The following is a 14434-nucleotide window of genomic DNA, read 5'->3' as shown; positions in this document are numbered from 1 at the left end:
GAGTAGGACTGGAACAAGGAATGTTCCACATACCCCATAAAGAGACAGGCATAGCTGGGGCCCATGCGGGTACCCATAGCCACACCTTATATTTGGAGGAAGTGAGAGGAGTTAAAGGAGAAATTGTTCAGTGTGAGAACAAGTTCAGCCAGACGGAGGAGAGTAGTGATGGATAGGGGTTGTTCGGGCCTCTATTCGAGGAAGAAGCGGAGAGCCCTCAGACCATCCTGGTGGGGGATGGAGGTGTAGAGGGACTGGACGTCCATGGTGAAGAGGAGGCAGTTGGGGCCAGGGAACTGGAAATTGCTGATGTGACCTAAGGTGTCAGAGGAATCACGGATGTAGGTGGGAAGGGACTGGACAAGGGGAGAGAGAAGGAAGTCAAGATAGTGAGAAATGAGTTCCATGGGGCAGGAACAGGCTGACACAATCGGTCTACCGGGACAGGCCTGTTTGTAGATTTTGGGTAGCAGGTAGAAGCGGGCCGTCCGAGGTTGGGCGACTATCAGGTTGGAAGCTGTGGAAGCAAGATCTCCAGAGGAGATGAGGTCAGTGACAGTCCTGGAAACAATGGCTTGATGGTCAGTGATGGGGTCATGGTCCAGGGAGAGGTAGGAGGAAGTGTCTGCAAGTTGACGCTCAGCCTCCGCGAGGTAGAGGTCAGTGCGGCAGACAACAACAGCACCACCCTTGTCGGCGGGTTTGATGACAATGTCAGGGTTGGACCTGAGAGAACTGAGTGCAGTAAGTTCAGAGAGAGAGACAGGTTAGAATGGGTGAGAGGAGCAGAGAAATTGAGACAACTGATGTCACGCCAACTGTTCTCAATGAAAAGTTCAAGAGAAGGTATGAATCCAGAGGGAGGGGTCCAGGTGGAGGGAGAATATTGGAGGTGGGTAAAAGGATCCGTTGAACAGGGAGAGGACTCCTGCCCAAAGAAGTGAGCACGGAGACAAAGGCAGCGGAAGAAGAGTTCAGCATCGTGCCGAGCCTGAAATTCATTGAGATGAGGGCGTAAGGGTATGAAACTAAGTCCTTTGCTGAGCACTGAATGCTCAGCGTTGGAGAGGGGAAAGTCAGGGGGTATAGTGAATAAACGGCCGGGGCTGGGATTGGAATACAGGATGGGAACAGAGGGACAGGCAGGGGTGGAGGGTCCTGGATGGGTGTTGGTGTCGATGAGTTGTTGGAGCTTGCATTCCTTAGCACTTGAGAGAAAGAGAAAAAGTTTCTTGTTGAGGCGTCGGATGAGACGAAGAATAAAATGGAACTGGAGGCACGCACAGCTTTGAAAAAGGGTGCGGAGGTGCTGCTGGAGGGAGAGGGAAAAAATCTATTAATTTTGCTTCCAATCTCCACCCCTCCATCATTTTCACATGGTCCATCTCTGACACTTCCCTTCCCTCCCTTGATCTCTCTGGCTCAATTTCTGGTGGTAGACTGTCCACCAATATCCATTACAAGCCTACCGACTTCCACAGCTACCTCGACTACAGCTCCTCACACCCCGCTTCCTGTAAGGACTCCATCCCATTCTCTCAGTTCCTTCGCCTCCGTCGCATCTGTTTTGATGATGCCACTTTCAAAAACAGTTCCTCTGACATGTCCTCCTTCTTCCTTAACCGAGGTTTTCCACCCATGGTAGTTGACAGGGCCCTCAAGTGTGTCCAGCCCATCTCCTGCGCTTCCGCCCTCACACCTTCTCCTCCCTCCCAGCAACATGATAAGGTCCCTCTTGTCCTCACTTATCACCCCACCAGCCTCCGCATTCAAAGGGTCATTCTCCGCCATTTCCAGCATGATGCCACCACCAAACACATCTTCCCTTCACCCCCCCCGGCAGCATTCCGTAGGGATCGTTCCCTCCGTGACTCCCTGGTGCACTCCTTCATCACCACCCCCCCGCCACGGCACCTTCCTATGCAAACGCAGAAGATGTAACACCTGCCCCTTCACTTCCTCTCTCCTCACCGTCCAAGGGCCCAAACACTCATTTCAAGTGAAGCAGCATTTCACTTGCACTTCCGTCAACTTAGTCTACTGCATTCATTGCTCCCAATGCGGTTTCGTCTACATTGGAGAGACCAAACGCAGACTGGGTGACCGCTTTGCAGAACACCTTCAGTCTGTCCGCAAGCATTACCCAGACCTCCCTGTCGCTTGCCATTTCAACACTCCACCCTGCTCTCATGCCCACATGTTTCTCCTTGGCTTGCTGCATTGTTCCAGTGAAGCTTAATGCAAACTGGAGGAACAGCACTTCATCTTTCAACTAGGCACTTTATAGCCTTCCGGACTGAATATTGAGTTCAACAATTTTAGATCTTGAACTCCCTCCTCCATCCCCACCCCCTTTCCGTTTCTTCCCCCTCCTTTTTGTTTTTTCCAATAATTTATATAGATTTTTCTTTTCCCACCTATTTCCATTATTTTTAAATGTATTTCCACCCATAGTTTATCTCTACCTTTTATGCCCTCTTATTTCACCTCACCCCTACCAGAGCTCTCTGTACCTTGTCTATCCTGCTTTCTGCTCTTAATTAGCATGCTCCTTTAGATAATATCACCACCTTCAAGACCTATTTGTCCTTTTGCCTGTGACATCTTTTGGTTATCTCCACCTATTATTATCTGCTTGTCCTAACAACCACACCCCCCCCCCACCCCTTAAACCAGCTTATATTTCACCCGTTTCCTATTTTTACTTAGTTTTGTTGAAGGGTCATGAGGACTCGAAACGTCAACAGTGCTCTTCTCCGCCGATGCTGCCAGATCTGCTGAGCTTTTCCAGGTATTTCTGTCTCTGTTTTTGTTTTGGATTTCCAGTATCCGCAGTTTTTTGCTTTTATCTATCCTTTTTGCTCAATTTTGTATTTTTGCAGTTCAGGACCATTACCTTTCACTCACATTCTTACCTTTGATGTTGAAAGCACTGTACCTATTAGCATCAAATCACAATATAGTATGGTTTGTAGGCATTGTATATACTGGCATTTGAACGATCTTGCAATAAAGGAACCTGGGCAAATGAAATAAGCTGTTTTTGCTTCATGCAAAACATGTTTGTACTATCTAAATTTAAAAAAAAGCTCAGGAATATGCATTTAATTTCTAGGAAAATTAAACAATTTTGAAGTGAATATTTTGAGAAAGGTGATAGGCATTTTGTAAAATACATTTCAACATTTGATTACTCAGTGGTTCCGAGTCATGCAACCAGGAAAGTACCCGGTTTGATACCAATCTCTATTGAGTGTCAGACTGTAGAGGAACTGCAATTGATTAAGATATCTTTAAACCAGGAAATTACAAGGGTGGGGTGGTATGCTATGTGGAGGGAAGAAAAGAACAACTAAGATTCCTGCTTCTGATGGTGAATTGATGAATAATGTTGGAAAGGACATATGGATGTCAGGTAAAAGGATAAAATCAGATAAATTCAAAATAACATGACACACTTAATTAGTCAGGCTCTCCAGGATTTGGCTGATGGTGGGGGTTCCTACCTACCTGGTTAGTGCACTCTAATGAGTCAGGAGCAAAGAGAAAGAGTGGTGGACACAGAAGATAACTGTTGGTATGAGGTATCAGACAAATGGAATGAACTCACTCATCTCAAAACTTGATGTGATGAAACAAATAACAAGCAGGAGACCATCTTAAGCTCAAAAAATGTAGACTGCATCAGGACAAGGCTGACACTGTGATTGGAGCACTAAACATGTGACACAGCCAAAGTAAGAAATAAATTATGCATTACTTTTGATGGCAAGGAAATGATTTGCTGACATCAGCAGAAAAAGCTAAAAACTGGTCAGCATCTTTTACAGACTAAAGTGATCACAAAAAAAGTTCACATGACCCCGGTGAATAAAAATGCCTGAAGGATTCTTTTGAGATGACTTGTTCAACCTTGGTGTATGACCACGATAAATTAATTAAAGACTACTGCTTTGATCAAGAGAAACAAAATGTTTTAAGGAATCTGTGCCACAGTTGTACAAACCTGATAAAAGAAATGGAGAACCACTTAAATAAAACATTAGTTGAAATATTTCCATATACACCACAGGGTGATTGAAAAATAAAACCTTATTCCTCAGTAACATTGAAAGAAAATTAGTGAGTATAGAGTACTCACCACATGAAGTTCAAAGGGTTTTTTCAATTAAATAATTAATGTGCATCTTCAGCCATATATCCTACCTCGTGTATCCACCTCTGTAATGGTCTTTGCTTCCAAATGCAGATCAATATCCTTAGGAACAGTCAGTGGCTTGCTTTCTATGTGCCCATTGTACTTCCTGGCAAAACCACGATAAATGTGGCTGTAAGTCTACACACGGAAACTCATGCTCCTTCACTCCGATTCCAGATGGAAGATCCTTACCTTCTCATCCCTGGCAACGATTAATTTTGACCACGTCTAAACATTGTAAACAAACACTGCTGTTCTTCCATCTTACTTGGATAGGCTGTAAACATTGCTACGACAACAATTTTCATTTATAGAAGATTTAATGCAGAAAATCTAAGGCTGTCGGACATGAGAGAAAACAGAAACCAAGCCAAGAAAGAATAATTTGAGTTCGCAAAAGCTTGGTAAAGGGGATTTTTAAGGAGAATTTTAAAGTAAGAGATGAGGGTAGAGGGATTTATGAGGGAATTCCAGAGTGAGACCAAGGAAACTAAAGGCAACAATGATTGGGTGAAAGGGGGCAAGGGAAAGTCTGAGGGCATGAAATGATAAAGTCAGAAAAATGAAAAGTTCACAGGAAAATGCAGGGCATTAAAGGGCTATGAACGTGTGAGTATGGACTGATTCAAAGACAATGCCAAAGGCAAGAATTTTAAATTTGAGACACTGAGGCATGTGTAGTCAACAGAAGTCAGTAAGATTGGGAATGAAAGACCTTTGGAACTTGGTGTGGATATGACACTAGCAGCCAAGTTTTGGACAATCTAGACTTTATAGAGAGCGAGAAATGGAAATTCGGTTTTACAGTGATTAAGAATGGAAACAACAAAGAAAGGCATTAGGGTTTTTAACATAAAATGGAGGGGGGCAAAGATGAGTGATGGCACTGAGATGGGAGCAGTTGGTCTCTGTGTTGGAAAGAATATAGGATAGGAAACACAGCTCAGGGTCAACAAGGTTGAGATTCAAAACCTGAAAGTGACCTGGGAGGGGGCTGAAATCAGTGGTAAGTAGGTGACGTTTGTGCTGATAACTTTGGTCTTCAGAAAGTGAGAGAGAAAAAGGGAGGTTGGGGTGAGCGAAAGAGGAAGCCAAAGTGTGAGAGCTTAGCATGAATCTCATTATTTAGTGAGAAGACTGCATCATGTTGACACCTTAACAGCATGCACTATAATCCAGAGATCAACTTGTCAGCTTCATTTGACAAAGAAGCCTTATGAATAAGTCTAACTTTGTTTTTATTGATCCCTTGGTGCTTTAACAGACTTTCATTCTAAAGCAGTTTTGCAAAACTCTGACCCCAAGTATTTTCCAGATATTTTCGTTTATTTCTATTAATATACTGCCAAAAGGTTTGAAAATAGAGGATTAAAAAACAGCTAAGGGGAGTAAAGGGTATAGTAGCCTAGTGATTATGAGAATGAACTGGCAAAGTTCAAATTTCATTAACCAAGTAAAGAAACTAAATCCATATCTTGGGAAATGCCTTGCCAGAAAACAAAATAAAAATTAAGGAAGAAAAATTATTAACAACCAGCTCTTTGATATTGTTTCTCCCTGCGCAGAACAGTATAGGCTCTACTTCAAATGCAAAGTATATTATCTCTCAAATTCATGAGCAGAAACCAATTGCAAATTGTGAAAAACAAAAAGTTTCAGTTGGTTGGACTGAGGAACAGAGTCTTACACTAGCAATCCAACAAGAGTGACTGTAACTCTGCACATGGATAAATTTGCACTTCTGCAAAGACATTTGTAGTTCCTGGCTTTACCTGACTACTAGCACAGGTAACATAAATGAAACTTAAATTTTCCCAAGTATTGGCCTCAAACTGTTACCAGAGATTTAGGGAGGTGACCAACAGCTTGATCAAGGATGTTTTTTGGTATCAGAGGGCTACAACTCTGTGCACAGAGAAAAAAATCACAATTATGAAATTGCAGATTCCAAGTTAGAGCTACAAACTAACTTTGGAAGGGAAGGAATTCCCTTTAGGGTTTACTCATGAGTTTAAGGAAACCTGTTAATATATAACAGACAAGAGGATGGGCAGGCAACTAGATATTCCCATTTCCTTCTCCTTTCTGAGCATCTGTTTCTTCCTGGTCTTGTGCTTATCCTTCCCCTCTCCCACCTCATGCTCATCTGGCTCCACATTTTTTAATTTCCCTTCTACCATATCCTCTACTACTACACCACTGCTTGACTGGCACCCAACATTCAACACCGAAAGCTGCAATGCAGCCTACATCTGACCCTCACCAGCCAGCATTGACCCATTGACCCAAAAGAATACCATGACCCACTGGCTTACTGCACAGCCTTGCGCAATACCCCTTTGTCCTTTCCCTCTTATTTGGTCACCTTTCTCCCTTGTGCCCCTCACCCTTTTATTCTGATCTGCTAATTTCTTCTATCCTTGGATACCTTTGCATGTAAAAGGGTAAGAGAAAGAAAAAAACATGAGGGCATAAAAAAGAGTAAAAGGCAGAGGGGTAAAGGAAACAGACTGATGACATTTATATAGCATTTTTCATGACCTCAGGGTGGCCAAAAGTGCTTTACAGTCAACGAACTACTGTTTTAAAGTGCAGTGATTAATGTAACATAGAAAGCACGGTAACCAATTTTCCCCATAAACAGCAATGGGATGAAGACCAGATAATCTGTTTTTTAAGATATTGGTTGAGGGATAAATATTAGCGAGGGCACTGGTGAGAAATCCCCTTTTCTTCCTTGAGACAGTGCATAAGATCTTTAGCAAAAAGCTCAGAGCACAAATGGGCCTCAGTTTTGTACTGAGTACTGAGAAAATTAATGGGACTAAAGGCTGACTAGTCATCTGGACCTGATGGGCTGCATCCTAGGGTGTTAAAAGAGATAGTGGGTGCAGTGGTTGGAATCTTCCAAACTTCCCCACATTATGGAGTATAAATGTATCACCTCTATTTAAGAAAGAAGGGATACAGTAAGCAGGAAACTGTAGGCCAATTAACCTAATATCTGTCATTGGGAAAATGCTTGAATCCATTATTAAGGAGGTAGTAGCAGGACATTTAGAAAACCTAACACAATCAGGCAGTGTCAACATGGTTTTGTGAAAGGGAAATGATGTTTAACAAATTTATTAGAGATTTTTGAGGATGTAACAAGCAGGGTCAATAATGATGGATTTCCAAAAGACATTCAACAAGATGCCACATTAAAGTTTACTACACAAGAGCTCATTGTGTTGGCGGTGATATATTAGCATGGATAGAGGATTGGCTAACGAACAGGAAACAGAGTCAGGATAAATGGATCATTTTCAGGTTGGTAAACTGTAACCAGTGGAGTGCCACAGGGACCAGTGCTAGGCCTTTATGATCTATATTAATGACTTGGATGAAGGGACCTAGTGCATTTAAGTTACTAAGAGAGGTTGGATAGACTTAGGTTGTTTTCGCTGGAGCAGAGAAGACTGAGAGACAACCTGATCGAGGTGTACAAGATTCTGAGGGGCATGGACAGGGTGGATAGGGAGCAGCTGTTCCCCTTAGTTGAAGGGTCAGTCACGAGGGGACACAAGTTCAAGCTAAGTGGCAGGAGGTTTAGGGGGGATGTGAGGAAAAACATTTTTACCCAGAGGATGGTGACAGTCTGGAATGCGCTGCCTGGGAGGGTAATGGAGGCGGGTTGCCTCACATCCTTTAAAAAGTACCTGGATGAGCACTTGGCATGTCATAACATTCAAGGCTATGGGCCAAGTGCTGGTAAATGGGATTAGGTAGGTAGGTCAGGTGTTTCTCAAGTGTCGGTGCAGACTCGATGGGCTAGAGGGCCTCTTCTGCACTACGTGATTCTGTGATTCTAGCCATATTTGCTGATGATATCAAGAAAAGCAGAAATGCTAATTGTGAGGAAAATACAAAGAGTCTGCAAAGGGATATAGATAGCTTAAGTGAGTGAGAAAAAAAATTGGCAGATGGAGTATAATGCAGGAAAATATGAGGTTGTCTACTTTGGCAGGAAGAATAGAAAAGCAGATTATTTAAATGGAGAGACAATTCAGAATTCTGCAGCACCGAGGGATCTAGGTGTTCTTGTACATGGAGTACAAAATGTGAGCATGCAGGTATAGCAAGTAGTTAGGAAAGAAAATGGAATGCTGACCTTTATTGCAAAGGGGATGAAGTATAAAAATAGGGAAGTCTTGCTAGAATTGCATAGGACCTTGGTGAGATTGCACAAAGTAGTGCGTGCAGTTTTGGTCACCTTAAAGGAGGGATATCCTTGCATTGGAAGTAGTTCAGACAAGGCTCACTAAGGAAAGGTTGACCTGGTTAGGCCTATAATCATTGGAGTTTAGAAGAATGAGAAAGATTGGATATTTCCCTCAAAGGGGACTGGGGGTGGAATCTAGAACTAGGGACACCATTCAAAAATAAGGGTCTCCCTTTAGAATGGAGATGAAGGGGAATTCTCTGAGGATTGTTAATCTTTTGAATTCTGTTCCCCAGAGAAAGGTAGAGGCTGGGCCATTGAATATATTTAAGGCAGAGTTAGACAGATTTTTGATCTCAAAAGTTATGGGGAACAGGTTGGAATTGGAGTCAAGACCACAATCAGATCAGCAATGATCTTATTTTATGGTAGATCAAGCTCGATGAGCTGAATGGCCTACTCCTGCTCCTACTTCATATGACCTTACGGAGCCTCAGTTTAATGTCTCATCCAATGGATGGCATCTCCAATTCCCTCAGTTCTGCACTAGAAGGGTTGACTTCGACTTTGTGCTCAAGTTTCTAGAGTGGAACTTGAAACCACAATTTTCTGACACAGAGGCAAGAGTTGTACCACTGAGCTACTGCTGACGCCCAAGGGTAAGACATGAAGAAAGTAGAAGAATAGAGGGTAAAACAGATTTACCAGATGGTGGGCTATTAATAGAGTCAAAATAACTGGAAAAACATCCTTAAGAGCTTGAGAATTTTAAGCCGAGGGGCTAATTTGATGGCAATCAAACAGATAAACTACATTTAATGTGCAGGAAGTGATCTCATAACCAGCATTATTACCTGTCCTTCCTGGATTTTGCTTTTTGTTGTTTTCCAGCAAGGGCCTGAAGTTGTTCTTCTGTGGGATGCTGATGCCATTTCAAGCTGTAACAATACCATTCCAAAATTATCCACAATCAAGGAGGTTACCTTTCTAACAATCAGCATTATAAATGAAGCAAGTGCACGTAATAAAAAAAAGTTCCACCTTGAACAAATGCAATGCCGTAGACTACAGGTGTTCCAATGTTGCTAGCCGATTTTGAGCCCAGACTCAGTCACAATTGACCAACTACATTTCAAAAAGTCACACAAGTCAACCATGTTATTACTGCTACACTGCCTGTACTTTCTTTATTTCATTTTTGTTTTTAAATTTCCTTTTCTCCCTTTATTATCTTCTTACACAAACCCAGTGCTGTACTATTGGACCTAATTCAAATCTCCTCACCAGCATTCAGCAAATTAGAAGGGCAATTATTAGAAAACAGAACAAGAGTCAAACATTCAAATAAATCATGGAAAAAAAGCAAGCACAAAAAGTAAAAACCCAATACGGAGAACACAAAGTGTGGCTGGCACAGAGGCTGGCAAACATACAAAATAGAATTATAGACCAATATAAAGTCACAAATTAGGATAGGCATACAAAGAATGGGAAGCGAGGGGAAATGGTCTGCCAGTCTCTTCTCACACTCTCTCATTATCTTTTTCACTTCCCCTCTGAATTTTCTACATTCAGCCTGGTTCTCACTTGTGTAAATTGATCTGGCATCTGCCATATGCACCCTTTTTCTGCTCTCTGTCTCCTTTGTCATTCAGAGAGCTCTAGCTTTGCTTGCCCTATCTTTCCCCCTCATGGAAATGTACCTCAACTGTAGCCCAACCATATCTCCCCTTTAAAGGCAGCTCACGTTTCCGTTATAATTCTGCCTACCAATCTTTGATTCCAATTTACCTGGAACAAATCTGTTCACGCCCCACTGAAATTGACCCTCCTCCAACTAAATATTTTTATTTTAGATTGTCCATTGTCCTTTTATACCAATATTAGGTACACCCAGTGTCACACAAACTTTCAGTATTTATTATTTATTAAGTCAGGGTGGCACAATTCTGTAGTTACTTCTTGCTGCAGGTCAGTGCATGCCTCAAAGTTTCAACAGGGCTGGCCTTCCCATTTATACCTAGCTCCATGCTTAGACTTCAACTTGTTTGCACTGGCCTCATTTAATTATAGTCAGAGCAAAAGACATTCAGCGTCATCTTGAGGTTTGTGTTTTATTTTGATGTGCAGATGGACGGGCTGATGGGATGAACCCAAGTACTTAATTGGTAGCTGGAACATCAACGTTCGCACTTTCACACAGCGGTTCACTCATTTATATAACTGCTTCAGTGTCTTACATACCAAATCAAGCAAACGTGTGCTTAGGTTGTCTGTAACTGCTTCCAGAAAATCATCTTTCAATACTGAATGCCAAAGACCAATAGTTACAATTTCCTGCCAAATACTTAACTCAAAATTAAATCTCTACACTCATCTTAATATCTAGCCAAGCTGTCAGTGAGACAACCAGAACCATAAGGTATTTAAAAAACTATCCATTAATTTTAGTTAATGGATCTATCCCATCCTGAATGAAATAAAGGATCAGATCTTCTAGAAATCTATCATGTAAAAATGATGGGACAGAAACAAAAAAACCTACCAATCCATCCAATCTATCTTATTAGGTCTGCTTGCAATTCCATTGCCATGTGGGAACTTCATGTGTCTTGGGGAATGTTATGACGCAGCAGATGATGCGTGCCAGGCGGATCAAATCCACAAGGGAAACTTGATCACACGGTCACATGGTTTGCAATTTGTATTTTATTTCGAGAGGTGTGCCCTAAATTCAGAAGCAATAAGTCCATCAAGACTTGAGATTTTTAGAAAACTATATTAAATATTTATTAACAAAAGAAAAGATTTCAAGCGTATACACAGATCCATAAATTACTACTACAAAACTCCTAAAACCCCTAACTTATCTGACTTCCAGTTACACCCCTGTTAAGGCAACAGTAAAAGAAAATAACAATGTTAAACAGATGCCAGCAAGTTAACACAATATCCTGGACAGTAAAATTCAAAGTGGCTATTTCTAGCTTCGGTTTCTGTAGACAGCAGACTCGATGCTCAAAAATTGATGGCTTTTCGCAATTCTGTTAGATCTTACAACGCCGTCCCTGACACATCGCTCATTCTCCTTTATATATGTTTCTCCCTTTTAATGTAAATCCCATTCTTCCCATATGTCTTTGGAACTATACCTTTCTCATAATATAAATCTTTTCATGGTGCTAATATAAATCTTTTCATGGTGCTAATATTATCTGTAAACTTTGGGAAAAATAACACAGCGCTTGGCCTAACTTCTCTGGCTAGGTGTAGCATCCTACCATCTCTCTGAAATTCAAACTACCCTAATTTATCTAAAAATGCAAATTCTCCTCACCTTACATAAACATGGCTGAAGCCTTAGAATGTATTTAGCATTTTAAACCTACCTTCTTTTGATGAGTCAAAGCCTCCAGATCAGCTATCTCCAATTCAATTAAATCCACCCCCCCCCCCAAAACTATCCAAACTCTACTACTAACCTACTTTTACAACAAATCACAATAATATTATGAGAATTATTATACATTCATGACAGGGAGCCATGTGTGTAGAAAGTATCTCCAGCAGCTTGAGCTCAAGGGGCAGCTGTTGTCACTGCAGAGCATCAGGGAAGATGAGAGTTTCCTGGATCACATGTTTCAGGATGTGGTCACCCCACAGGCCATAAAAGTTGGAGAGAGTAGATGGGTGGCCATCCAGAAGAGTAGGAAGAGGCAAGAAATGCAGGTGACTTTGGGATATTGCCACTTTCAAAATGGTACTCTGCATTAGACACTTCTGGGAGTGATGAGACCTTGAAAGAGTGCAGTCCAGCCTAGGGCACCAATGGGCAAGAGAGAACAGCAAAGATTAGAAATGCAGTGGTTATGGGAGATTCCATAGTTAGGGAACAGACAGGCATTACTGACCCAATATCATGAGTCCTGTTTGGTGTGTTGCATCGCTGATGCTAGAGTAAAGGATATCATGGAAAGCATGAAGAATATTCTTCAGGGCTAGCAAGCCTGAAGCTGTGCACACATCAATACTGACGACATAGAGGGAACAGGTTTTGAGGTCATCCTGTCAGATTTTCAGGATCTTGGGAGGAAGTTAAAAATTAGGACCTCAAAATAATCTCTGGATTACTCCTAGTGCCAAATGCAGAAATAGGAAGATAAGGAGGATCAATGCATGGTCTGAGGTATGGTTCAGGAAAGGGGACTTCAGATTCTTGGGAAACAGGGGCAAATCTGGGGCAGATGGCACCTATTCAAATTGAATAGGTTGCACCTTCTCCATTGCCTCATCAAAAAAATACTCAGTTGTTAGTCAACACGATTTTCGCTTAACAAATCCATGCAGCTCGCCTTGCTTAATAGGTGCTATCAAGCAGCACTTACCCAGCAATAACCTGCTCACTGATGCCAGTTTGGGTTCCGCCAGGACCGCTCAGCTTCTGACCTCATTACAGCCTTCGTTCAAATATGGACAAAAGAGGTGAAGGTGAGGTGAGACTGACTGCCCTTGACATCAAGGCAGCATTTGACCGAGTTCTGATGAAGAGTCATATGGACTCGAAACGTTAACTCTGTCTTCCTCTCTACACATGTTGTCAGACCTGCTAAGTTTTTCCAACAATTTTTTTTTTCAGATTTCCAGCATCTGCAGCATTTTGCTTTTATCTTATTTGACCGAGTGCAGTTTCTTGAGCAACCTATGGTGCATCCCATCTGGACTGGATGTCTTATCCACTTTTAAGAGCTGCCAGCTTTTCTAGTACCTCCTTTTTATCCATTTTAATCTCACCAGTATCCCAATAAGCCCCTTGTTTACCAATAGTTCAATAAACGCCTCTTCCTTAGTAAACAATGATGCAAAATATTCATTTGGTACCTCAGTCAAACCTTCAGCCTGATTCTCCCTAGCATTGCCAAATTGGCGCATGGCATACACCTGCTTTTTCCTGATTTATCTTATTCTCTAACTCCGTCGTCATCCAGGATATTCTGGCTTTGGTTGCCCTCCCTTAGCTCCAAGCAGGGATGTACTTAAGCCATTTCTTTTTTAAAAGCCACCCATTGCTCTATTGCATTTCTGCTGCCAGTGTTTGACTCTGATTTATTCTGACTAGAAATCTTCCCAAATATCCTCTTCCAGTTTTATTTAATTCTAGACAGTTGGTGTCCTCTTCCACGATTAATTTAATCCTTATGACACTATGATCACTATTTTGAGATGCTACTCAACTGTGACATTCCCCACTTGACCCGCTTCATTAGGGGGTGGGACAAAATTTACCAATGCCTCCTTCCTTGTTCGGTGGGAAATATAGTGATCTGTAAGATTCTCCTGAACACACTTCAAGAATTCTTCCCTTAACACGATGACTACCCCATTCAATAATGAGGTAAAGTCTTCCACCAACGCTACTCTATGGTTCATAGTTGCTTGGTACTACAGAACTTGAATATTGCTAAAAAAAAAGAGACATGTTGTTCAAGCTTTTTGTTCTACACTCATCAGGACAAATGTAAGAAAACCAAATTTCAAACGATCACAACAATTTATATTACTGGAGAAAAGGGTGCTGATTGGCTGGCAAGTCAGCTGGCCAAGGCGTTGTCACGGGGAAAACAATGGGGAACTCAAAGCTCCCAGGTAATTCAAAAAAGTTATGGCTTGATGGCAATAGTAGAGATGGGGATATGCCGGGCCACGAGGTTAGGCTGTGTTCAAGTACAATTCTGCTGCAGCTGATGGCCCACAGCGCCTCATGGATGAACAGACTTGCTAGATCTGTTCGAAATCTATCCCATTTAGCACTGTGGCAGTGCTACACAACACGATGAAGGGGATCCTCAATGTGAAGGCGGGACTTTGTCCCCAAAAAGGACTGTGCAGTGGTCACTCCTACAGATTCTGTCATGGACAGATGCATCTGCGGCAGGCAGGTTGGTGAGGATCAGGTCAAATATGTTTTTCCCTCTTGTTGCTTCCCTCCCCACCTGCTGCAGACCCAGTCTAGCAGCTATGTCATTTAGGACTCG

The 14434-nt window shown here is 42.1% G+C and overlaps 1 protein-coding gene across 11 annotated transcripts in view; it reads right to left on the bottom strand.

Annotated features, from left to right (window-relative positions):
* The window catches only part of tmem161b (transmembrane protein 161B), a 116226-nt gene that overhangs the window by 72188 nt on the left and 29604 nt on the right, over window positions 1-14434 (bottom strand). For 4 of the 11 annotated variants that reach the window (XM_041185896.1, XM_041185897.1, XM_041185900.1 and 1 more), the window contains exons 3-4: window positions 9257-9340; window positions 4207-4304 (exon numbers count right to left, since the gene is read on the bottom strand). In XM_041185896.1, the coding sequence (XP_041041830.1) occupies window positions 4207-4304; window positions 9257-9340 (182 nt within the window). Of the gene's footprint in view, window positions 1-2915; window positions 3020-4206; window positions 4427-9256; window positions 9341-14434 lie in introns of those variants that run through there. The other 7 variants (XM_041185901.1, XM_041185904.1, XM_041185902.1 and 4 more) reach the window with 5 other exon arrangements.

Source organism: Carcharodon carcharias, chromosome 4 (genome assembly GCF_017639515.1).
Source record: "Carcharodon carcharias isolate sCarCar2 chromosome 4, sCarCar2.pri, whole genome shotgun sequence".
Classification (NCBI taxonomy): Eukaryota; Metazoa; Chordata; class Chondrichthyes; order Lamniformes; family Lamnidae; genus Carcharodon; species Carcharodon carcharias.
The sequence above is the reverse complement of the archived record's forward strand: the minus strand, read 5'-3'. Positions and strand labels throughout refer to the sequence as shown.